The sequence below is a fragment of the Gasterosteus aculeatus genome, chromosome 17, assembly GCF_964276395.1.
Source record: "Gasterosteus aculeatus chromosome 17, fGasAcu3.hap1.1, whole genome shotgun sequence".
In the NCBI taxonomy this organism is placed as follows: Eukaryota; Metazoa; Chordata; class Actinopteri; order Perciformes; family Gasterosteidae; genus Gasterosteus; species Gasterosteus aculeatus.
Window position 1 is genome coordinate 15,860,462 of NC_135705.1, and position 25,943 is coordinate 15,886,404.

The 25,943-nt window shown below is 44.6% G+C and overlaps 1 protein-coding gene across 2 annotated transcripts in view; it reads right to left on the reverse strand.

Moving 5' to 3' along the window:
• Window positions 1-25,671, reverse strand: part of adamts9 (ADAM metallopeptidase with thrombospondin type 1 motif, 9) — a 36,586-nt gene extending 10,915 nt beyond the window's left edge. For both annotated transcript variants that reach the window (XM_040202908.2, XM_078091567.1), the window contains exons 1-28: window positions 25,254-25,671; window positions 24,621-25,048; window positions 23,094-23,256; window positions 21,154-21,443; window positions 20,434-20,517; window positions 20,188-20,312; window positions 19,924-19,964; window positions 19,693-19,798; window positions 18,625-18,771; window positions 18,101-18,242; window positions 16,757-16,861; window positions 15,759-15,904; window positions 15,260-15,441; window positions 14,995-15,131; window positions 14,115-14,232; window positions 13,828-13,923; window positions 12,921-13,087; window positions 12,591-12,720; window positions 11,534-11,660; window positions 11,229-11,439; window positions 10,946-11,110; window positions 10,003-10,164; window positions 8,726-8,842; window positions 7,116-7,205; window positions 6,866-7,033; window positions 5,798-6,046; window positions 4,328-4,489; window positions 3,884-4,060 (exon numbers count right to left, since the gene is read on the reverse strand). In XM_040202908.2, coding sequence (XP_040058842.2) covers window positions 3,884-4,060; window positions 4,328-4,489; window positions 5,798-6,046; window positions 6,866-7,033; window positions 7,116-7,205; window positions 8,726-8,842; window positions 10,003-10,164; window positions 10,946-11,110; window positions 11,229-11,439; window positions 11,534-11,660; window positions 12,591-12,720; window positions 12,921-13,087; window positions 13,828-13,923; window positions 14,115-14,232; window positions 14,995-15,131; window positions 15,260-15,441; window positions 15,759-15,904; window positions 16,757-16,861; window positions 18,101-18,242; window positions 18,625-18,771; window positions 19,693-19,798; window positions 19,924-19,964; window positions 20,188-20,312; window positions 20,434-20,517; window positions 21,154-21,443; window positions 23,094-23,256; window positions 24,621-25,048; window positions 25,254-25,350 — 4,332 coding nt within the window. In that variant the 5' untranslated portion in view covers window positions 25,351-25,671. The remainder of the gene's footprint in view (window positions 1-3,883; window positions 4,061-4,327; window positions 4,490-5,797; window positions 6,047-6,865; window positions 7,034-7,115; window positions 7,206-8,725; window positions 8,843-10,002; window positions 10,165-10,945; window positions 11,111-11,228; window positions 11,440-11,533; window positions 11,661-12,590; window positions 12,721-12,920; window positions 13,088-13,827; window positions 13,924-14,114; window positions 14,233-14,994; window positions 15,132-15,259; window positions 15,442-15,758; window positions 15,905-16,756; window positions 16,862-18,100; window positions 18,243-18,624; window positions 18,772-19,692; window positions 19,799-19,923; window positions 19,965-20,187; window positions 20,313-20,433; window positions 20,518-21,153; window positions 21,444-23,093; window positions 23,257-24,620; window positions 25,049-25,253) is intronic.
• Between the last annotated feature and the right edge of the window lie 272 nt (window positions 25,672-25,943).

The window sequence follows — 25,943 nt, forward strand, 5'->3', positions numbered from 1 at the left end:
GAGTTTCAACTGCCTTTCAAAGTTCTAAGGTTGATTTCCAAAACGCATATAAAATGCGTGTTTTAAATCGGGTCTGCAGATCCAGACAAGCAAAGCATGGGTAAGCACCACGTGAAATGAAACGCCCCCTAAATACACCACTTATCAATGTCAGCATAGTGTTTGGGAATCCTACTCAACTCTTTTTTTTCCCGGCCCCCCCTGGGATCAAACCAGTTTCCAAGAAGTCCGTGCTGATGCGATGATCCGGGATGGGGCCCCTCCCGAGATCAAACACGACCCATGACCCAAACAGTTCACCACTGCATTGTCTCGCTGACGGGTCCCTTCATTCGAGTCACTGTCACTGCCCCCTCCCCCTTTCCCTCCCCCCGTCCCCTCCCATGTCGGCACACTGTCATCAACTTGCATTCGGCCAGAGTAGAGGGGCCTGACAGAGGGGCGAAGGGCACTGCAGCTTCACAGCGAAGCACCATGCGCCCCCGAAAAAGAAAAAAAAAAAGCCGGGGTAGGCATTCAGAGTGCACGAACACAGTAAATGAAGTGGGAGGTAAACTACGGCACTGTCACCCATTGGAAGAAGATTTACATTGATGGGCCGGGCTTTGAACTTCTGACACTGACAATAAAAGAGGTCAGCAGAGGCCCTGACCGCTTGAAATAACATGGATATTGCTCAGTGATTTGTGCGTTTTCATTCAGGAAAAACACCCAGTTGAATGGACGGGCGGGGCGGGGGGGATGGGGACAGGGAGGGGGGCCGCTTGGCCTGTCTTTTTTTAAATCTTTTTGATGAAGTTAAAGGTAAAACACTGAATAACACAGGACACCTTCTTATCCACAAACACTGTAATTGCCATAAAGCAGGAGCCGTTAATCTTGAGGTAAATGCTTGGCAGCAGGATTACGATGATGCAAGCAGTAAAGCTACTGGCGTAATGAATGCTCCTCGAGGTTGGTACTTGCTTCAGTTTTTTTTTTTCTGTTTTTGTACAATCAGTCCGTGTAGATTGCAAGTGCGTTATTCCCTTTACGTTGTTTGCAGTGAGCACACTGCATGGCAAAAACATGTTGATAATGCTTTTGATTCAAGCCCAAAACATGATTGTTCCACATTTACAGTGTAAATTGTATACTAGTACATTATATGTTGATACAAGTGAACGAGACAGTAAGTTAAGGCAAATCAAGACATCACAATCTGGGAACTTATGAAAGTAGAAACGTATTTTCTTGTGGTATTATGGCAGGTCAGTTTAGTGTAAATAGTTTTAAGTTAGTATTACTGTGGACCCACATATGTAATTTGTGCTGTAAGGTCGATTTTTAAACAGGTCCCAGTAGATTCACAGGCTACCACGTAACTCAGCACTATTCATGGTGGAATAATTATCCAGGATTACACCACTTGTTTCCTATTGTCAAATCTTGCTCCCTGTAATGGTACAGGGTTTTTTAGAAACGATTACACCATAAACTGTGAATATCTACGCTGTATGTTGCAATCTAAAGCATTAGCAAAATATATATCTATGATAAGAATGAAAAAAGCCTTTGATAGTACCTCTATTTCACTTTAATCGTAACCTTTTCTGGAAATGAACAGAAATTCAACAAATCCATAAAAAAAATTAAATATTGACATAACATTATATGAAGTAACAATAAATACATGTAATTACATAAATATACATAAATCTGCTTGAAAGACAAACTAATACTGCCATTTGTGAATAAGAGACATACAATATTCTTATTTTAAGAGCCTGTTGTTCGGTGTTTCTGTACTGCTGTCTGCACCAAGACGTTGACCACATGGAGTCAAACCAGGGGAGAAAAAAATCAAACTAAAGAGCAGAGAGATGTGCTGTGTGTACTTTCACTGCTGCCTTACAATCACACACATGGGAGTAATTATAAGCCATTGTTCTCACTAGTAGAATAGGTGTAGTAAAAGAAATAAAAGGTACTCACTGCTGTGTTAACAGGCCCTTAAAATAAGGTGTAATGTCAGTACAGACATTTACGACCAGTAGGAGTCAAACTGGGTGGGCTGCAGGCAGAAGTTACCCTTAAACCACAGATTCGGGATCAGTCTTCACTCAACCGGGTAGTTAAGTGTTGCAAGGTGGCAGAGGACACACACACCCCGGATCTGTGTTTGGGTACATCAACTGGACTGGCTGGTCGCAAACGACTCTTGCTTAACCGCAGCCAGCCACAATCCCTCCAGTGCAAGAGAGAGTAACATACGGGCAGGGGGGCAATCATAACAAAGACTGAGGTAGACACATTGGGTTGGCTCCGAGTAAGAGCGGTGGATACAAAACACTATTAACTTCCCCTGTGGTCACAGATACGACGTGTTCAAAGAACAACATTTGAACAACTCGTTCCCCTAAAAGGTTGAGCAGGTTGACATTCGAACAATTCAGCATTGATTCAATAAATCCGTGATACACTTTAATTAATCCATCAACTGCTCATGGAAAGAAATAAAGAGTACAGAAAAATGCAGCAGCATCAAATAGTAACTTGCCGAGAAAAAACACCTAACCGACCAAAAATATGATGCTTCATTTCCGATGATCCTATATCTCCCTTGTTTGGGCCAAAGCGCCGCTGTAGAGTAGGTTGGTTTAATGGCTAGTGGAGTCGTGTTCTGTTCCAGATGAGGTATTGTTGAGCATAGCATGTTTAGCAACTCTTAGTACTTACTGTACAAAGATAACATTAACTAACATAATATAAATACACTCATATCAAGCACCTTTGAAGCAGAGAGCTTTGAACCTGTTGTTTTGGCCACACTAAGGAAATCTGGGTCAAAACCCTCTGCCAAACTGGAATACAATGGCTATTAGTACTAATTACCACAAACTCAGTGAGACATTTTATTTTACAGTGCTGCTGGCTGCTGTTAGCTGTTGATACTGGACGTTTCAGGAACTTTTGAGTAACCGTATTCACGCGTTCATGTTGTTTTGGGGCAACGTAATAGCGAAGGGTAAATACATAAACTGTAAAATAAAGTGTCTAAATAATATTAGTAGCTTCTCTAAAAAAAACACATGTGCCTTGAGACAAATTGAATTCTTGATACAACAGCCATTTCAAAGATGTATAGTACAAAGATGTATATATAGTACACAGCCCAAATACCGTCCTATGTAAGGTGGTGCTTTTACAGTTTATAACAGAACACAGACTACATTGTGTAGCACCACATATTTGGATGTTATGGGCCATTCTTTGGATAATAAAAGAACAAGGCAACGTACTGTATATTCCTGATATACAAAAACATTCATCAGTATTTGCATATGAACAAAGATTGGCTAAATGTGTGAATACAAAGAGCTTAGACACAAAATAAATCACCTTTAAAAGTTAATGCTATATACAAAAGATAAAAAGGAAAAAAATATCTTAATAAATTATCTTTAAAAACAATATATTACAAAACTATCTTGATTGTGATACAAAGTGAACCTGAATTTTTCTATATACTATTACAAGGCTCAACAACAAATGATGGTAACTGGGACTGATGGAAATGTCCTTGTGGTCGCAGCTGTCATTAGAGTATTTTTACAGTACTGTTTTGGCATATTACAAGTGAGCGAATCTTTGCCATTTAAGCGCAACAGAAATGTAGTTTTCCGAATGTCTTGAAGAAACGTTGACCAATCGCAGGCACCAGAGAGGGAGCGGTAAGTGGAGGAGGTTAAAGGTAAGAGTGAAGAAGCAAGAGTGTAATTCTTCCAGGGAAAGAAGCACAAAAGTCTGTTCGAGACTGATTTTTTTTAAAAGAGTAAGAATACAGGCAAAAAAAACGAGAGGTTGAAACAACAAGGCATAGAGTGTTTTTTTATGAGCGTACCGAGCTCCATGGGTCTGTGCTCCAGTTGGGGCTAGACGGGCACGGCTGAGTATTGCACTGCTCGCGATCCGGCGGCTTGTCGTGAATCTCGCAGCTCAGGTCGTTGAAGCGCTCGCCGTTTGGACGCTGGCACACCACCAGCCTCGTCTTTATCCCGCCTCCACATGGCTTGGTGCACTGATAGAAGGCAGGGGGAGAGAGGGGGGGAGGGGGGTGTTTTACAGCATAGGTATGGGTCGAAAGGTTTTTGAATATGAAGGAAAAAAACAACGGCCGTTTAAAAAAACCTCTTCAATGCGACGCAATGAAAGGAATCAAACACAGATGAACATCTGCGGCTCCATCCCGGTTCGCGAACAACACTCGAGTTTTGCGGTTTAGACCAGTGTCTGGTAAAGGAAACGTGGCAAGCTTTAAAGAACAGTGGAGTAGCGTCTCTCTTACCTCCCCCCAGTTGCCATAGATCCATTGCGGACACGGCCCTGACTCACACGAGCGCTGCTCGTTGGGCCGGCTGCGATCCTCACAGCTGTTGGCGGGGTAGCCGTTCTCGTCCTGGCACACTACTACGCGCCGCTGGAAACCTCCTGCACACGTGCTGGAGCACTGTTGGACACAGAGGGGAGAGTGCGCCGTGTCATATAGATGCCTCACACTAATAGGTGTAAATAAGTCCCATATGGGTGATATAATGCTCTTAATCACGAGACGTGATGACATACAAACACACACAAGCAATATTTCTGTATGTATGAGTTTGTTATTGCAAATAGTACATGTAATAAATCATCATTATGAGGCTTATATCGTGGGACCACAAAGGCCCCATTCTCAAGTTAAGAAAAGGGCCTGAGCTGGATTTCATGTACAATTAATGGCCGCGTCACCGGCTTTATCCTCAGGACGGAGGCAGGAAGACGCACCAGAAATAGCTTCAATGTCTTCCCAGAATTATAGTAAGGTCAAAGGTATTTTTGGATAGAAAGTATCACCAACAGTAATAAAAACAATACAAAGAAGTAGATCCATCGTGGGCAGCCTGTGGCTCTCGGATCCGTTTAAGCCTTGTCTTAAAAGAAAAGAGAGCAGGGCCTGACGACCTGACTCCCATGTCATGAGCTTTTGTTTGTTCTGTTACAAAATGCGTGGCAGGGAGTAATTCATTAGTTTACGAACTATTATTGGCAATAGTAAACGGACACACACATGGCAACGGACCACTGGTGAATTGACACTCCTTCACGGATCAGAACAACAGCTTCTGGAGCAATTTGGGGTTCACCCGGGATTGGAAATAGTTTACGTTCGAATTATGTTGAAATTCAAAAAAGAAGGTTCAATGTATTTTAAGTATGTACGTTTTTGTAACTGTTTGGTATCGGTGATACATACAAGGAGTGTGATAATGAAAATGTTGTGACAAGACGATGACAGCTCTGACCACTAGGCCACTTTGTATGATGATTCATGTACGTATTTCTGTGATGTAGTTCTATCCCACTCTCGTGTCTGTATGGAAGCAGGTTCTTTTAGCTTATTACAACAGTTAGCTTGTCCAAAGTGACTAAATCGACTGACAAGAACATGCAGAGCTCACAAATTAATCTGATTGTCAATATCTTATCTACTTAATCTAATACCTGTAGCATCATATCAACTGTACAAACATGACAGCGGCATCTAGCTTCTCATCCAACTCTTGGCAACAGAAAAAAAGGGAATTAGCACATTTTCCCAAAACAGTTTTTTTACATATCACATCTTCTTACATGCCAGGATCTTCTCTGGACTTCAATTGTTATGTTCCAGGGTTTGCTTGAACACGACTAAGTACAGCATTTTAGATGTCAGGCCCCAGATGATTGGTTTGTTGACCTCTTGCGATGCGATGTTGCTGTGTGTGAAATGCCTTACCGCGCCCCAGGGTCCAGTCCGCCATTGGTGGGATTGGCTGCGTGGCAGGTTGTTCCTGGTGCTGCCATTCGGTGAGGACGGGTAAGGTCGAGATTCACTGGAGCGGGACAGGCATTGAGACATAGCACAGTCCTGCTCTATGGGAGGACGATCGTCTGGGTCACACTCACTAGTATTCACTTCTTGGTCACTGAAGTTGATACACACTACCTGCCGTGTGGTCTTTCCCTGACCACAGGTAACTGAGCACTAAAAACACACACACACACACACACACACACCAAGAACAATAACAAAATTACACATTGGAGTGTCACTGCAGGACAAAGAAGGCGATTTGGCTTTGGGTAACTAAATCTGGAATAGGCCTGTGAAAAAAACTTCATTTGGCAAGTGGATGAATTATTTCCTGTTCGGGGGGTCAATGAGTGTCTTTGGCCTGGTGGTAAATATGTGTGTGTTAGTGTGTGTGTGTGTGTGTGTGTATGGTGAGCAGACTTGCAGTCTGGCTCCACTGCATCTCTCTCTGACTGATGAGAAACATCTGTAAACAAGACACGATTCCCTCATTCCAGCCCCTCGGTTCCCCCTGTTACAGAAACCTTTGCCTCAATGAAATTATCTCACTCTCACTCTCATTCACTCTCACACACACACAGACACACACACAATCTCATTTCTTCTCTAGGCTTATTCCGTCCCACCTCCAGGCCTTGATACACACTTTCCAGTTCCAGCCCTTTCTCCCCATCTTTGCTCACAATCATCCACATAATGTGTGCTGGCACTGGTTGTCCATATGGATGGAGAAAAATGTGGAGTGTATTGAAATAGGATAAGAAAAAAACATCAGAGCGCAATGACGGCACACAATCTGTACTAATCAAAAGTGTTGTCTATCAGCATAAAATTATTTAGAACAGCTAGAAAAACATCCTTCCAGATGTCTACGTATCCGGGTCCACGACAACATTTGGTGAGCTCATGTGAATTTAGCTGCAGCAACATTAAACTGTAATTTACTGTGAGAGTTACAGTTGAATACATGATCACAGGTGGTTTTCTTACCGCTGTCCATTCCAGCACTTTCCACTGTCCACAGGCCACCACCGAGCACACCTCTCTGGCAGGGGGTTTCGGTAGGTGGGCACACGCCGACTCCTCTGCTACACCGCCCTGGTTGTCACGACAACTCACGTAGCGCATTCGTGTCCCTTTGCCACAGCTGGCGCTACACTGTTGTGGACGGGGAGATAAGGTTTAAAAAGTCGTAAACCAACAAAAAGAAAGATATTGAAGATGTGACAAAACCACCCACCGGGGTCCAAGAGCCAAACCTCCATTGGGTTTTGAGGCCCTGGTGGGGAGGGACAGCGCGCTCGCTTGGACACTGGGCCAGTTCACAGTCCTGTTGAAGGAGGGACACATGCACCACATTCATGCGGTGGTTAACAAAATGAATATACTGTAACAACATCTGTCCCCGGCCACAAAATACCATGAATGTCAGAGATATCTCATCTGGCGTGCGATTAAACAGTCAGTAAAGAAAAGTCTTCCGTTCAGCCCTTAAGAGTAGCTGTGTTTCCCATCAACCCTTTCGTCCCACCTTACCAAAACAACATTAACAGGGTCCGCACCGTCAGTTAAAACTATGGATGGTGGCAGTAAGCCACTCAGCATAAAGCCCTGATCCCTGTCATAACAGGTCATAGTGGAGTGGTATTCAGGGCTCCAATGCCCACGCTGGCGTGGTTGTAAACTCCACCCCTAATCCACCCCCTTGTCCCTCACCTCCGGCCCTTTCCTCTTCCCCCCCCCCCCCCCCCCCCACCATGCCCTCCGGTGCCCTCTGACCCCAAATCTCTAGGAATGACAGCTTTAGTCAGGTCGCATAGGCCCCGAGCAGGCTCCACATTCCACAAGGCACCTCCGGACGTAGGCAAACAGCGTTTAGAGAAGCTCTACCAACACCTCCTGTGTTAAATATCATTTGGAGAGATCAACGGATAGTGTGTATGCGGGTATATTACAGCTTTAGGACTTTTATGGATGATTTTCTATTACACAGTCATCCTTTTTCCAATCTGTGCACAAGCATCGAGTGCAGCATCACTCGCTTCCAACTCTGTGCTCCTTGTGCTCAGACCGCCCTCCATCCATCCACGCTTCTTTTTCTAAGCCCTGCTTGGTGGCTGGCGGGACTGGCGGCTGGTGGCCCACCTCATGGCTGGCTGGTTTATAATCACAGCGAGTTTGCGCGTCTGCTTCAGGGTCACTAGCTCTGTTGGCCCAGGCACCGGAATTAAGAGTCGACCACAAGGGGGGCAGGGGGGCTTCACACTGAGCCTGCATGCTCGTCTTCTAACTATAAACCTAAACCTAAGCACTTTCACCGCTAGAGGACATTTTTCATAGTCTGCTTGACATATTAGTAATTTGAAGAACATCCATTAAATGAATTACAAACTATGTAGGTGTGCAGTTAAAGTCAAGTGAAGGCATTGGCAAGATTTACAATTTTATTAAATAGACAAACTGGCAAATGTACTCGGCCAGTCGTCATTTAAATAATGAAGTATTCTTATCCCAAAACAATTTGGCTTTCCTTTGTGGAGAGTTTGCGTGTCTCTATTTAAGCGATAGTGAGTCCTGTGTAACCTCCCCCTCTGTTCTTGCCTCTAGACTAGATCAGAAAACATAGCTTTATTGAGACCAGGTGGAAATGAAATGTGTGTGTGTGAGTGTATGTCTGTGTGTATTTTAAGGGGGCAGGAACGAGGATCCCCCCCCCCCCCCCCCTCTCTCCTCACAGTATGAACAAACCCACAGTGAGGAACAGATGAAGAGATTTTGTGCATTTAAGAGAAGTAAAGTGAAGATGTAAGAAAACATACACGGAAAGAAGGAAGCTAAAGGCCTCTTTACCTGCGTGTCGGTGGGCCGGGTGGCGGCATTACATTCAGTGTCAGTGACGGCACCATAAGAGGCAACTACACACTTCACCGCTCGCATCTGGTAGCCTGGTCCACATGAGGTAGTGCACTGGGTTCAAAGAGGGAAAAAAAAATAAGTGGGAGGGGAAAATTAGCAAAAGCGAGCCAAAGAGAAAACGGAGAAATAGGCGAGGAAAGCAAACAAAGATCTGACAGTTCAACTGAGGCCAAACACTCCCACACGCTAACAAATAAAAACTGTCAACCGGGGTAAGCAAATAAAAATCCTTTACCCCGCCACTTCCCCGACAAACATCCTTGGATCCAAATTTCAACCAGACACAAGTTTCAAAGATCAAATACAAAAGTAACCTCTGCTAATATACATTGCACTTGTCCTTTTTCCACTGTAACCAGTCAGATGGGGAACCGCCCCACTCTCCCTTCTGCCTCACTGCCTCCAATGAAACAAGGTCAAACTTGTGTGGCGGCACCTTCAACTACTATCGGACAACGCTCCATTAAACAACTTCAAATATACCTTAACGTGCGCACATCCTCTGATGGGGGTGGGGGGGGGCACACAAATATCTCACATTTTTTGTGTTCAGCTCAATGTGCACACACACAAATGAGACCGAGGCTGCAAACACAGACATTATATACTGTATGCATAACACTATATAATGCTTTGTAGGAGTACGCGCCTGCCTACATCAACCGTAGCTTTTGCATATTTGCCCGGTGTCTAAAGAGGCGAGAGAAAGGGGACAGTGGGGACTATGTGATGACCTTAATGTATTCACGTCTTCTCCTGGTTTACACCGGGGAGAATCACCAGTGAAGTAACAGTAACAGTGAACGATGGACTCATCAACGGATTAGACTTCTATATGTGAACTGTGGATCAGGATATCTGGAATAGTCTCTTCAATGCCTTGGAAAAAAAACACATTGAGCACAGATGTACCGCATTCAGATTATTGTATTTGATGAGGGCAACGGGCCAATCTCAGAAAAGAAAACCTGATTTCACTTAAAGACTTTCCGGTTCAAGTTCCAATCATATAAACCATACAGAGCGATCTTCTGTTTCGCTTGTTCTAGAATATACATTTTGAATCTAATCCCACACATTAAGTACGTGTATCCCTTGATATCTGCATCCGCTATACCCTTACATCCGCATAAACTGTGCTGAAAACATGTGTTTGGATCCCAAATGATCCATTTTTGGACAACCTTGAACAGACCACTGTTAACACTCACCTGTCTCCACGGGCCGACCTGCCAAGAGGCGCACTCCTGCTGCTGGCACGTCTGCGCCGACTCCGGCTTCGATGAGCCACAAAAGCGGTCATCTAAACGGTCCTCGCCAAACTGACACCACGTCTGACGGTGCTTATAGCCTTTCCCGCATGTCACAAGGCACTGAAAGTAAAATATTTCCGGTTGTAAAGACAGATATTTGTGCACTTCATAACACGGACAGTGGTGGTTACCAGTCGCTGAGCCTGCCGGACCTCAGTTCCCAGCAGAGGAAGATCAGCTGGTGGTGTTGAATGCAGGATATGCGAATTACTAAACTATTTGCAGTTGGAAGGAACCAGAAGACCATGCCGGAGTGTCTATTTATGTCTCACAGTGCATATGTAAACATTGCATGTAGGTTTTTGTATTTACTAGCACCACAGAGGAGAACTGAAATACTCCTGGAATGCAACCCAAAGCTTTTCAAGCTCCTTTCTCTATGTGTAAACTGTGCAGCAGTTAAATACAATCTTACCCTGCAATCAGTTATTTCCCAACACTCACTATGGTGGAAGGAGGGAAGTAACTCCCCAAAGCTGAGACAGGCACAACCAACACTGGGAATCTACAGTTGACCCAGATCACTGCTGGCTGAAAACTACAGTATTTACTCTGTTTCTCTTTACATTGACTAAACCCTACTCCGTAGACCCTAATATGTCATAATATGCCAATATGTATTATTCATTTCTCCTCTCGTCCAATAATTACACCTGATGATTTCATTGGACGATCCTGACCACCCTCAGCCACAGATTATTTTATCTTATTTTGGCAAAGCATTTTATTTATTAATCGCAGGTCAGGATGTAATAAAAATGTCAGATCCTAAATTTGACCATTAAATATTGGACTGGTCGTCCTCTGGGGGCAAAGAGAATACAATAGAAGCGGAACTGACCTCAGACCAGTCACCGGTCTTCCATTGTGGACAGAGGAATTCATTGCAGGGTTGGACGGTCGTCTTGTCCCTTTGACTGCATTTGCTCTCGTCGCCACCAGCCTCGGCTGCCTTTCGACAGCCTGCCCCTCGGCGGCGAGTGCCCCCGCCACAGCTCTTGGAACACTGCGGCACAAACGTTTGGAACTTCAGCCTCCGTAAACACGCAACCGCAGGAAGGAATTTGACAAACATCTGGATTATGCTCACGCACAAACCCCTCGCTTCCTTGCGACAGTCTCACCTCTGACCAAGGTGAGTACTCCCAGCCACCTGTGTTACAGTCTCCATGGCAACCTTCCTTGTCATCAGGTTTGTGCTGATTGCTACAGTAGCGGTCATCAACCTTCTGGGTTTTACCGTCTGCGCGGTTGATTTTGGCACAGTATATTTCCAGGGTACGGTATCCCAGGCCACACTGGGCTGTGCACTCGCTCTTACGAGCCACATCCCACCTTCATCGCGGGTGATAGAGAAAATCGTGTTTGTAAATGACCAAGTAACAAGAAAGTAATCTAATGGTTGAAAAAGGCCACTGGTAATACAAACCTTAGTTCACATTCAGTGTTGCAGGGCTCAGTGATGACAGCAGGCCTGGCTGTCCCATGACATCTCTGGTCTGACACCACCACCCTGTCTGACTCTCTGCTACAGAGAATCTTTCGTTTGCGTTCTCCTATGAAGAAATAATCATGCATGTTTGGGTAAATTCAAAACGTTTCTCTCATAATTTCTCAAAGACACTTTTTGTGAGGATGACCAGTGTTGACCAACGTAGTTGGGAAAGGGTTTTGTTTTGTATATTTATCCTTTTAAATCAACTCATCATGCCTCCTTTGTATGTTCTTCTTTCATGAGAAAGCCACGGAGGAACGTGCAGAAATGAAAGCCTGGCGATGCAATAGGGTCTCATAACATCTTCCTCAAATGAAACTGCCTGACAGCGGCTTCTGTAGGGTCGCAATGGCTACCAGCAGCAATGTGCTTCTCCTTGCCTCTTGTGCTGACATCGCTGCACTGAATCAAAAAGCACCGAGAGACTTAAACCTCATATGCTGCAGGAAATAGATTCTCTATCAGTACCTCATGTTACCGAGTTTTGCTATGAAAGCTTTGTGTGCCGCAGAATGCCAGGAAAGCTATATAAATCACAAAGATGCTGAGGGCACTACATGTCCACCAGTGTGACCCACCTGATGGGGTTTCTGTTCGGAATTTACTGTTGGTTGTTCAAGCAAGGCAGTGTCAAAAAGTGGAGAGCAAGATTCTCAGACAAAGTGTTTGAGTCATAAGACATAACAGGTTTTCGAGTTTACCTGCGATCCGCCTCTGCACGCCTACACACTCCGACATATTCAGGATCGTGTCAAAAAAGGCAATCTGACACAGTATACTATGAGGTCAAACATTAATAACTTGCTCCAAACCTATATGTTTAGCATGAAGCTGTCAAGTTTAGCCGGACAATCCCTCCTACGCCTCTGGCTCAGTGGTTCCCACGCCCCCCTCCCTATTTGTTGCATCTCCATCTTCACACTCAACACACCATTTATCCTTGACCACTCCCATCATCTCACGGTGCCAAACCCTTTTGCCTCCCCCTCACCTTGGCACAGGCGGCTGCACTCCTGCCAGGGCCCATAGACGTCCCAGAAGAACTGCTGAGGTTTGTCTTCTATTGGGATGTTAAAGGAGTACCTGACATCTGGGTTGTAAAGGTTCCCCACAGACAGCACCTGAGGAAAATGCGGGATCGTCTTTATGAATACCATCCCAGGTTTTCCACATCTTCCAAAGTACAAGCAATACTTTCAGAGGTCAAGTCTGTAGCATTAAAGTTGCTGCATACGTTTTACACACGACACTTGCTTTTAAATCATTGTCACTCTGCATCCCCTGCCTGGTATGCAAAGCCAACGGGATAAGGACAATTTACCTGGACGATTATCTCCTCTTCGATGCGGTCAGTGCAGTTGATCCTCTCAATGACATGGTCAGAGCCACTGTATTCAATGACGACATTTCCTACTTTGATTTCCCTTTTGAACATACTGACCACAAACTCTCCATTAAGCAGGAACCCTTCACGGTTATTTGATATGGCTGCAGAGAGAGAAAAAACAGTTTTGGGGTACTTGATGCCACTGTGGCTGAAAGCCAGATGGAGAAGTATTTTATGCTAAATCAAAATGTCCTTTGAAAAAAATTTACAAATGGGAAATATTTTTGCGAAAATGATCGTTCTTGTGACATTAACGACCTAACGTGAAGAGAATAATAGCTCGTGTTTTTACGTGACGCAGCAGCTTAGCAACAACGTGACTAGTATGTCAGGTACATGCAGAGGACAGAAGTTCAGTCTCATTGGGGTAATATAATCCTGGAGATGTCCAATGCAGATGTGAATCTGCTGCACTCATTCATCCTAATGCGATTATGGAGCTAATTCCCTCCCTTTCCTCACCATTTCACACATAACACTAATATGACTGTGAATAGCTGAGCTCATTCCGGCAAAAAGGACTGTGCCATACGCAAGTAGATATAAATACACATAAACACACCTCTGGTGACCTTGATGGAATGCTAACCAGCGGGCAATCTGGGTTCAAGTATTAGCATGTTCTTGGCAACAAGACATACGCGTGTTTGTGACAAAGCAGCCATGACTTGACATACAGGTAAATGGTACGGAGGGACATACATTTACAAATGTAAGAAATTCTTTATGAATAAAATATGTACCAGCACATAGCTTGATAAAAGGCAGGAGACGATATTTAAGCAAAAAGAGGAAGTACAAAGAAAAGAAGTTTCTTTAATCCAAAGGTTGGAGGTCTTACCGAGGTAGTTGTCATCTTCTGGTTTCCCAGAGTAGCTGTGTTGACGCACATCTATATTTGTAGCACCACTGGGTATTCTTACCACATCATTATAGCCTGCGAATAGCATAAGTATTATGTTTAGATCATTACAGCACTCTAGGTCTGTGTCTATTCCAACGAGTGACACCTCCTCCCTATTTATACTGACATCCAAGCATACGGAAACATGTGTTAAAGCAATAAACAAGGGTTTTATACTCTGCTGAAGATGAAATGTTAGTGTAATACAAGAGGCTATAGCTCACCATAGTGGACGATGTTGAAGGTGCCTGCCACAGTTTTGCAGGAGGAGTTGTCCCCTCCGCACACGCCACACTTGTCCCTCCTGGCTTTGGAGTTCAGTACATGGTCACAGCCTGCTTGCTGCCCAGTGAAAATATATTATATTAAATAAGAAATTAGATAATGCCAGGAGTAATATAAATGTTGCTGATTGGAAAGGAAAAAAGAAGTAAAGTAGAAGAGAAGGTCGTAGAGCAGGAGAGAATATCAGAAGGTGGATAAAACAGCACAATATGCACATTTGTCTTTAATTAGTTAGTTGGCAAAACTTCAACACTGAAATATTAGGAGATGAACATCCTTCTACTTTGCCATTGTTCTTTAGTTATTGATGAACTACTGGTCTGAACTTAGTGAGTTATGGATATATTGCTGACACGTGTCTGTAATAAATTTCCTTTCAAACACGACACTAGAAATGGCATGAGCTCTGCCTGTCTTTGCCGGTTTTTGCTAAATCAATTTTGGATTTTGTTTAAAGGATAAAGAGCTTAGCTTAAGTTCCAAAGCATCCAAATCCACTTGCAAAGGCCAGGAAGCCAACTTACTGAACCCCAATGTAACCAAACACTGAGTGTGGTTCAGAGTGACGTGTACCTCCCAGTGCTTCTTTCCAAAAGCATATTGATGTTTGTTAGAAATCAAGTTTCAGAGACAACCGTATCCGTCTGGCTGGCATTAAACACGGTGGTTTGGCAAAGAATGACACGTTTAAAAAAAAATATTTACTGTAAAAATATGGAAAGGATTAAATCCACTCCATACAGTAAATGGAAAGAAAGGTCACCGTTCACATGTATTTGAACCACACCGCCGAGCGTTACTATGAATAAGCGACCTCACCCTGCACAGGCCCTGGACACAGATGTCATTGGTATCGGGTCCGCACGGCGTGCCATCAGTGACCCTGTCCCTGAGCTGATAGTAGGCCGTGCTGCCTGCCACCCTGCAGAACAACTTGCACCGATCCTTCATCAGAACTGACAAAGGAAGCGAGACAAGAGATGAACACGTGATGCGTTTCAACGTCAAACCTTACATCATTTGAGACAGAGTTGACAAAAGGAGCAGGCAGGATGTAAGTGACTGAGAAAATATGTATTCTCACTTCCGCTGTACTTGGGCACCCAGCGAACATTAGGAGGTAGACCATTGATGTTGAAGTGCCTGCCATCGAAAGCCGCACATTGCTCCTCCCTGAAGTCCTTCTTCTGCTTGGAGCAGGGCTCAGAATTACAGGAACGAAACTTCATTCGCCGACCCACACAATACATTCCTCCATTTCTGGGCCTGTAAGGACGATTGTGGAAGGGAACTAATTAAATGAATGAATATTTATATTTTAAATTCATCCTGTAGAAAGCATTTTTTCCCCACAGATTCATAAATAAATGTTCTTACGTTGCGCCTTTAGCATTGTTCTCAGGTTCAAACTTCAAAATTCTCATCACGCCCGAATCCCAAACAAGAGGGCCTTTCTTGATGAACACAAGCTATGGAAAGAATTCCCTTGAGGAGGTTTGATCCATGCAACACTGCGTTTGGCAGCTAAGATGGAGACAAGGTCCACTAGGCAATGCGTGACTACAAAGGGAAGGACTGCTCACACGGGTCGGTTGCATTCGCGCACGGCCATCTTGATGCCTCCGCCGCATGTCCGAGAACAGGTACCAAAAGGGCTCCAAACTCCCCAGGCCCCCTCCACGGGTGTGGCGTCATGCTCTTTTGCGATACACAGGCCGTGTTTGCAATGCTGCGATGACAGAAAAGGGGAGAAAGAGGTCGGATCATTGAGGCGAGCAAGAATAGAAGCAGTAAGATAGAGGGAGGTAAAGGGGGGAAGGACAAGCAAAAGAAAGGAAGAGGAAGAGTCAAAAGGAAGAGGGTCGGACAGAGGGAGCACATGAAATGTCATCCGCGGAACTGGCAACACATCTATCTTCTCTCTTGTGCTTTGATGCTAATCTGGGAGAAATTACACAGTGAAGCAAATGGAAAGAATAAGAAGTGGAAAAAAGACTTTTCCAAACAGGATCTGGCTGGACAGAAGAAGAAAATGTCACACACATAGAATACATTGCAGCTCATAAGGATAATCTTACACTGTTCAACAAGCAGACTCCAGCTACAGTGTTTAGTCTGGTTTACTGCATATCATGGGATGAGAGGCTGGCGTAAACCTGACAGGGTTAGAACATGTGTGTGTGTGTGTGTGTGTGTGTGTGTGTGTGTGTGTGTGTGTGTGTGTGTGTGTGTGTGTGTGTGTGTGTATGTGTGTGCGTGTGCGTGCGTCTGAGCATCTTTAGACTTTATGTTCCTTTCATGTTTCCTTCAGGCTTAGTGGCAGGAAGCAAGGGGTTACTGAGAATGTCCTAATTAAAAGCTGCACTAAGACAGTCCTCCATCATTTACTACTTCATGCCACCTACTTATATGTCAGCCATTTTTAATTACTTGCGTTGGCATATGTGTTTAAGTGTTTGGAAACTTGTTTTCTTTTCTAAATGTCTGAATTAAAAAAAAAAAAACTTTTTTTATAGTCACGTGTCGTTTTATTTTACACCACATGTGTATTAAACCATAATGCAAAAGTGTAAAAACGTACCTTTCCAGGAGAGCAGTCAGTGCCGTCTGCCCACGGCATGTGCTGGGTTCTGCAGCCCCGCTGGGCGCCCTCTGGACTGGTGCACCACAGCCTGCGACACTGGGTCTGAGAAACACGCACACACAGCATTATCCCTGGGATTCCCATGAATTCCATGTTAACAACCCTGCTGCATACAACTCAAAGAATACATGGACTCCAGTTGGCCGACAGACTTTCGACCGCACATTACAATGTGTTTGCTGCATCATCCATTTTATTTACCAGGTGTTTCTCACCTAGTGGTTTACAGGACTTTACTGTCGGACCAGAAAACATGAGCCAAGAATTGATGTCCTGAAGACATTTCAGCCTGATTCCACCTTTCCTCAAAAACGTTTTCTTCAAGGAGTTATTAACAGAATTTATAGGTGATGAGATATAATTTTGTATACATCAATACTGGGTCTGTTAACATTAGTGCATTAATCTATGCGATTAATGCCTAGATTAATGCAACAAAATATTTTAACGTAGTTAACGTTCGTTTGTCTACTTACTTACTACTTACTTACTAAGTAAACCAGAAGTTGACCGTGGAAACAAAAAAGCCACTAGCTGCAGGCAGTCACACCAAGATGGCGAGAGCTTTTTGCATTGGAAGTAAAACAAACAGTGGTGCAACATACAGAGAACTGAGCAGAGGAATTACTCCACATGTTAAACAGAAGGGGGGTGAGTGTCAAACGGACCACCGCTAGGCTAAGCTAGCTGCTATGCTACTTCCAGCTCAACAGCCAACGTTACCCTGCGCGGCACACAGTCTGCAGAGGACCACAACTGTGTCCTTTAAAGACGTGGTTTGAAAACGTTCGGGCTAAATGTGGGGACATTGTTGGCACACAGCCGTTAAATTATGGAGAGTCGCTAGTTAGAATTTTGCCTCTAAGATGATCAAATGTGTGTAGTTTTGTGTTTAAAATAACATTAACAATTAAACAGCAGTGTCTAAAATACACACTTTCTAAAGTGATTACTCATTACTTTTAATATTTAGTCTTTTGAAGAAAAACCAACATTCATTATAAACAACAATGTAACAACAAAAACAACATTTATTAATCGCACATTTCAAAATGTGCAATTAATGAATTTTGTTTAATCTATTAACAGCCCTAATAAATACAATTTGGTTTTGTTTGCTTGTTTCTCGGAAAGAACAATCGGTATGCTGTTTAATACAACTTTTAATGATCCAAGTTCAGCTGAGAATCTCAGCAGCACATGAGCATAAGACTGAGGCTTCCCTCAGAGACACCACATGCGCAACATGACAGTTTATATTTGCAAGCCGACTCCACTCACCATATAAGGGCACACCTGCGTTCCTTGCCCAAATATCAATTCACACTGTTTATTGACGTCGTATATCTGTCCAGGCAGCGGCTGCGAGAGACTGTGCGGCCGAGAAACGGGCTCGTCGAGTAGACACTCACCATATCCTGTGCTATTAAGAAATAAAAATAAAATGACTTAAAAAAAAAAAGGAAAAAAAAACAAGACACACAGACAGAAAGCAAACTCAGTACAGCCAATTCAATTTCTACATTTATATAGAACCCATACTGCACACCGCTCGCTATCTTGACAAGCTTCTGTTCATCTTCAGTCAGCTATATGTCGAAAGTGGTTCTCAAGATTCGGGGACGCAAAATTAATTATTTAATTTCCTCTAAATTAACGATAGTTTGTAAAACATGCAATCATTTCTTTGAGCGAATAGAACTTTGTATATATTATTTGAAAATAAAACGTGCTGTTTGAGTGTTGCGACTAGAAAAACAACGTCTGCATAATGTAATCGGCGTGAATAAAACGGTGCGACATACTCGAGGAACTCTGTGATGTACTTCCTGCTACACTTGGACCACATCCAAGGGTTTGTGTTGTAGTTAAGTGTGGGAGCCATCACATGCTGCTGGATCTTGACACCGTCTTCCTTACACTTGTTACTATCGTCATGAGGCATGTTGAACCTGGCAGCGAGAGAACAGAAACACATGTACAGATGTCATAGAATACAGTTCACATCACGCTGATGTAATGCGGTTTAATGGTGATGATGCTCTCTATATCGCTCCTGGCTCAGACTTTTAATATGTTAGTGTTTTCTAAACCAGAATAAACCAGGCAGATTCTAAGCCCAAAATGCTATTTCATCTAACATTGATTATATAATAGCGGTGCCACTGGCTGATATTTGCTTTAAGGAAACCTTTTTCACGGCTGCAGCTAAAAATAATACAGCGCGCTTGTATTTTGTGCTTGTGGGGAATTTGGAATCAAACAAGCCCAATTGTGAATTATATGAACACTGGGCAGTCGACATGGCAGAAGCACAGTGAGCACAGGAGAGGCAATCCAGCTCCTGCAGGGAGAACAAATAGGATCCCCGTTGGTGGTGGACAGGTACCGCACCACACTGCCCACAGCCCCCCCCCCCCCCCCGAGCTGCTCAGCTCCCCACCTGACAGGTACCAAACAACACTGAGCTCCAGGGCTAAGCAGTCGACAAGCATGTTGTCACCACTTGATGCGGATAAACGTGGGATTGAACAATCCCACCTTTTGTTTAGTGGCCAGAAGGAGTATTTGTTAGTAACGATGAGGGTTGTTAAGGTCCGTAACAGTCTCCGCTTTAGAAGGCTAACACCCCCCGACACCCACACTGCATGAAGTATATGATCAGAAACACACCAAAGCCACGGAAACAGTGGGAAAACCAAAGAGAATGTTCCGATGGTGTGTTGTCCATTGACTGTACGCAGGATTCCTTGATCCCCATCTGCTGGTAAGGTATGCATGTGAATTCCTGATTCGTGAAAGCAAACCGTTCTCTAACCAGAAGGGATGGCAGTGTTAGAGGTAAAGAATCAGGGAAAACACGCTGTGCTTACACATGGCCAAGTTCATGGGCGATGGTGAATGCAGTGCTGAGTCCGTTGTCCTCGCTGATACTGCAACTCCTGTATGGATCACACACCGTCCCCAACTCTGCAAGTCCTTAACAACAACAACAACACAGTGTTCTTCTTTCAGGAACATGCGACTATCAACACCATGAATTAGTTTATGATTAAGAGCCTACGAGCAAGTTAAATAAACCCACAGAAAAGTATTTTACATACCTAAGGTGTCACACTTATCCCTCGCTCTGCAGATGTCCTCCCTGCCAAGACAATGGAGTCAAGGTCAATGGCACAGCACAAAAGAAGTACAATTGATCGGGTCCCCCTTATCTAAGTTGATTTTAAAACGGCAGTTCTATTTGTCGACCATCTGGGACCCATTTGATGGTTTTGATGCAGCTGGTTCATACTGGTTACACCGCTTTTGATTGATGGGATATTTTGTTGGGAAAGAAATGCGATAGGTGGATGTTGCTCTTGCACCTGGTGATCAGGATAGCGGTGTCGTGATGGGATTGGTGGTTATCATCCAGGATGTTCTGGCTCTGCTGCCAAATGCAGAAGTTCTTTAAAGTGATCTGTGCATTAAATGAAATGTCTGGGCCATCCTGAGAACATACAAGACAAATGATCAGAGGTACACTTTGGGAAGTAGTACACCATATACTTAACGTGCACTTATTTGTGAGTGTAGAATAATTGAGTAGTTGACTAATTTAGCGGTCTCACCGACTCGTGGTTTATTATGACTAACTTTACAATCACAATGTTAATCAGATTGCCAACGCTGGGATCCTTGTAGATGGAAGATACCTGAATAAAGAAAACAATACATGAGCTCAATCGTGGAATTAAAACATCCTTCAAGACACAATGTGTTTGGAATATTAGGATTAACCTGTAACCCAGGTGAAATGTGACACGGTTCATTTACTTTTGACTATCATGGGCGACCCTCCTGTAGATTACTACTACTAGTACTGTAGAAGTACTTTTGGTGAAATTTGGTTGATTGGAAGACATAGAGTTAGAGGTCAACTCAGCTTCCCCCTGAGGACCGTTGGCTCCCAGACGCCTGCGGAAACTACTATTTGAAGGGGCCGAGACTATGTGGTCTATGTGACATACCTGAACTTATTTTTGAACATTCATCAAAGCTGTCAGGTAGGCTCTACCTCAAGCTGCCCTCCTCCCCCTGACCGTTTGAAAGTGGTGTTTACCCCTGCCCTAGGCTGCCCTTTTCCATCCTGTGGCTCTCCTCCAAAGGCCGACTGACTGACTTTAGGTGGAGCAGAACAGGTACGTACATTTAGTGCCCAAATATGCACATATGCAGCTACTTTTTGGCCTGTATGTGCAGAGTATACAGACGCATAAACAACTTCCGTATCCCAGCAAACCACCTTCAGCATGCAAACATTCTCCACGTGCAGTCACGAAGGAACTTACTATGGACATTAATGTGAGTATGTAGTGCTGCAGGTTGCTGCCGTGATGCTCCACCATTTTGCTGTCGGCCACCAGCATGACTTCGACGAAGCGCGGGTAGGAGAGGAAGCGCTTTGATCTCCTGTGAGGTCCTGAGTCCCCGCTGCTATCGTTCGCCGGTCTGGAGCTGGCGCTCTCCGATCTGAGCAGAGCATTGGTGGCCAGGCCGGCGCTCAGTGACTCCACGTCATTGAACATGCCGGCGCTGACCGCGGATCTTTTCCTAAGCTTCTTATATTTGTGTTTGTGTCCTACGGAGAGAAGTCAGGGGGGGTGGAGCATGTGTAAATACACAACGATGATAATAAGAAATACATTCAGTCAGAAAAACGGAAAAGGTATGAATACATGTGATGATGGTCAAGATAACACATTGCTGTATGTCTTTAAAGGTGGAGATGAATGAGGTGGGTATTGTTGAAATTAGCTGCTGTCTCTTTTGCTCTTCTGTTTATTGTTGCTCTCAGAGTGGGTTGACAAATGAACACTGCCTGGAATGCCTTGTATTCCTCTCTTCCTCCACTTTCAGAAGAGGGGAGAGAGGAGGGCAAAGAGTTCAGACTAGGTAAACCTGGCACCCAGCCATAAAGAAATGGAGCACATACTGCAGTGAGTGCAAACACCAAAAGGAAAAGTTCAACAACTGGCAGCAAAATCTCTGAATTAATTCAACGCTTATTTCAATGATGTCATGGCAACTAAACTGCCAAATGCTAGCCCTTTTTTTGGTTTCACATGCAGATTATCCTTTCTAAACCACGAGCAATGCACCGACACCTAAATAACAGTGAGCTGGACCACGTTACATTAGTGGATTTGTGGTCAGTATGGATGATTTATGGTTCAAAATATTTTAAAAATGTAATCCTCTTCCTAACTTCAAAGGTAATAATGATACTTAGAAGTAAAAGAATGAACCATCCTTGGCCACAAATAATAATAATAATAATTAATTTAATGTTCCTCCAGGATGTGATGTCACTCAAATATTGTATTACAGAATGGATAAAAAAATACACACAGAACACACACACATTGATATAAATAGTAAAGCCAAACATCTGCAGAAAGATGTCGAGCACAATGCGTAAATCTCTCCAGATTTCTTTTATTTTTTGTCAGTTTCAAGGGCATGACTATACAATTTCAAGGCAGTGGGTCGATTCAACTTTCTTATCAAAGAGGAAGAGGAAGTACAAGAGTCAACAGGAAGTGCAGCCAGTAAACCGAGATAGAATGATATAACAGTGAACTTCCAAATGCTGGAAAGCTCGCTCACAACTCTGCTGCAGCTGTAGGCGCTACAATGTGCAGCCTAAGACACGACACGTCAGCGAACATAGATTCACACCACACTTTCACTTCAATTCCATCATACGCTGCTATTGGTCACATAGTGATATGTCTTTGTCATGTCACAATAGATGTACCATGTACTATACTACAACTGTAATGGCTCGATAAGCTCTGTTACTGTAACATAGTCAGTTTCTGTCACAGACTCGGGGCAACGTAATGATTGTGTCTGTTTATGTGGGAACCAATTTAAAAGGTTGCATAATGTGCAAACATAATGAATGGGAAATTCTGCAATCAAAACGCATCCTGTGAAAACACTCGGGAGCACAAGAACCAACCTCACACACGCTGTTTAGCATACAGCCCTTGGAGGGTCCACGCCAAGAAGCACTTGTGTGGTGTTAAACTAAAAAGGGGCCACTGCTCTCAAGTTCACTGCAGCCACCTCAGTGGTGAGGTCTGAATCACATCACATTCAGTAGCTGTGCATTACCCTTTTGTGTGTTTGTAAATGCGTAGAGACATTACAGTTGAGTTGTCTGTGTGGTCTAGAATGTGCAAAGTGGTGAGGTCCTTGTCTGCGTGAATGGCAAACACCATACCTGAAGTGTCGCAAGCTGAGTTCTCCACAGTGGTCTGTTTCGTGGATGCGCGCTTCCTGTATACAATATGAGGCTTTGTGTGTTCCTCTTCATAGTGTTCTCCTTGAAAGCTGTGAAGGGGCTCCACAAAATACTCCCCTTCTGGAGACCTGAAAGTGCCAAGCTGGGGGGCAGAAAAAGAATGCATTCCGTTAGTCTCGATCCATTTTCTGTAAATGCTCATTCCTTCACGGCGACAACATATGCAAACATGGGGAGTAACACTTGATCAAAATATTTAGGACAAGCAACAGCAGAATGGCGCTTATTCACTATTCATTAGAGAAAGTTAGCAATGTAGAGACCCGAGGGCTTTCATAAAAAGGTGAAATAAGTGCAATTTGCACGCATGTGATAATGGTCTCAAAACAAGAGAGAATGCATAATGGTGAGACATGTGATGCCTATCGGACTGAGATTGTATGTACTTGGCAAGCTTGCTGAAAGCTTTGTTATGTGTATTTCTCATTTCCAATTAGTGTGACTGCCCAACTTGGAGGTCTGTGATGCTTCAGATAAGGTACACGCCAACCCAAACACATTTTGCGTTTTGTTCATTAGCCGAGGAGAATCAGCAAGCCAGCTGATGCAAGCTTTGCACGATTACATTTGCATAAGTATTCAATTCTCCAGTTTGTGCAAAAACATGCAGCAAGTTGGATTGTTCTCGAGCAATGGGGTACAGGGAGAAGCTTCCTTATGTTCCCTTGTGCAAGACACTATTCCCATTACTATAGTAGGACCGGTTGCACTTTGAGTGACCCGGGCAGTTGGCAAAGAAAGGAAGAATCTCCCTACTAGTTCCCAGAATGAAAACAGCTAACACAAGTGTTTAGGATGTACTGAAATGTCGACAATCAGTTTTATTATTACAAATGCCCCCTGCGGCATCTTAAATAAACTTACGCGGAATAAATTTCAATTCAAGTCCCTAAAGCTCAGTGCATTCAGAGCGTTTCAATATTGTAGTTGTCATTCTGGGGGGGGGGGCGGACAGACCGCCTCTTCAGTCAAGTCAGATCTCTTATTTCACTGAGTGCACTTTTGCTCCAGTCCAAAACGCATGGCTGGGAGCGGAACCAATGTGTGATGACGTCGGTACCACCCGTACTCCCGCTCTACTAGCGTGCGTAAAGACGTCACCGACAACCGGGAGACCAGAACCAGGCGAGGGGGATTCAGAGCACTTGGCTGAAGGCGATTTATTTGGCATCTGTTTCAACTTCACTCGGACTAAAATTAGTTTGAGACTGGGATATGAACAACTTTTGAATTATGTCCTAAATACAGACATGCCGATAATCGCAACATGGCTCCTTGGGTTTTGTATTTGCACGATCACAGTTTGCACTGACGGTGTGTTTACTTTCTTTGATTTAGAAGTCTTGTGTAGGCAATGACTGCCCCTGAATACCCACGGTGGGAAAGTAGAGCCCGGTCGTAAAGTCGTCCCGTGCACGACGTGTCTAACCGTGCGTAAAAACTCACCAGTCCGGAGCACAAACTGATGACTGCTGCGTGTTCCGCTTGTGCATTTACAAGTCCTTTATAGAAGCAGTGCCTTAACTCCGTGTCCTCCTCCTCCTCCTTCTCCTCCACCTCCTCCTCCTCCTCTTCCTCTTCCCCATCTGTCGCAAAATCCGTTACGTTATCTCCTCGGGCCGCTCCGAGTACCGTCACAGTGTAGAGAGGTGCGATAAATCCAGAATCTAGCGTGAGGTTGAGGTGATAGTGCTCCCCGAAAGCAGATATCCTGTAGTGGACAGCCGGAGAGGCCCAGTGCTCCGCGGTATTCCCGGTGCTCTCGTCCAAGCTCCGTCTTTTCCTCATAAAGTGCACGCTGGTTGGAAACTTGTCCCCGGCTTCATTCACTCGCACCGGCGTTACAATCTCGTAAGCGCCGATCTCCTGCTTTACTGTGGGGGAGATGAGGGGGGGGGGGGGACAAGGGGGGGGGGGGGGGGGGTAGCAATGCACTTAAGGATAAGTGCAAGGCTGTTTTGACATCACTGCAAGCAAATGACAGGCATTCGGTGAACTTCGGGTTCGTGTAGCTGAAGCCGCGGAGTCGCAAACTCATTCATTCTCCGCACTCGGTGTTAGAAGAAACGCATACTCTACCTGTGCTCGTATTCAAACGCAATTTGCCCGTGGACGCGACTACAGTCAATAAGTCGGGGAAGAGCAGGAACCCCCAGCCCCAGAAGAGCACATGCATGGTTGTCCGCGTTCAGGGGAGAGCGGCAGCCTGCGCTCCCTGTCGTAGTGCCGTATTCTTCCAGTCACTCCGGGCTCTCCGCCTCCGGTCCGCCTGCCACATCCAATTGGATCACCGTCGACTCTTCAGTAGATGGTCTCCGGCCGGGGAAGTGTTCTGCTGGGTCGTGGGTTCCTGGCGAGCATGCATACTGGAAGGGTGGAGGGGTGAGGGGGGGGAGGGTGTGGGGGTGTGGGGTGTGGGGGGGCCGGCTGCTCCAACGGTCAACTGCGATGGGCTCCGTTGCGAGCCTGCGTGCAGCGGCGGCGGCTCTCTCTCTCTCTCTCTCTCTCTCTCTCTCTCTCTCTCTCTCTCTCTCTCTCTCTCTCTCTCTCTCTCTCTCTCTCTCTCTCTCTCTCTCTCTCTCTCTCTCTCTCTCTCTCTCTCTCTCTCTCTCTCTCTCTCTCCAGCGAGGGGCGGGATCAGCCAGGCAAAGGTACACTGCTGCTGTGAGAGGAAGCCGTGTGCTGTGCTGACCAGAGGGGTCGTGCAGATGCTGGGACGTGACCTGGTGACTGGCTTGTTCACTGGTCTTTTTGGGGGCTGTCGTATGC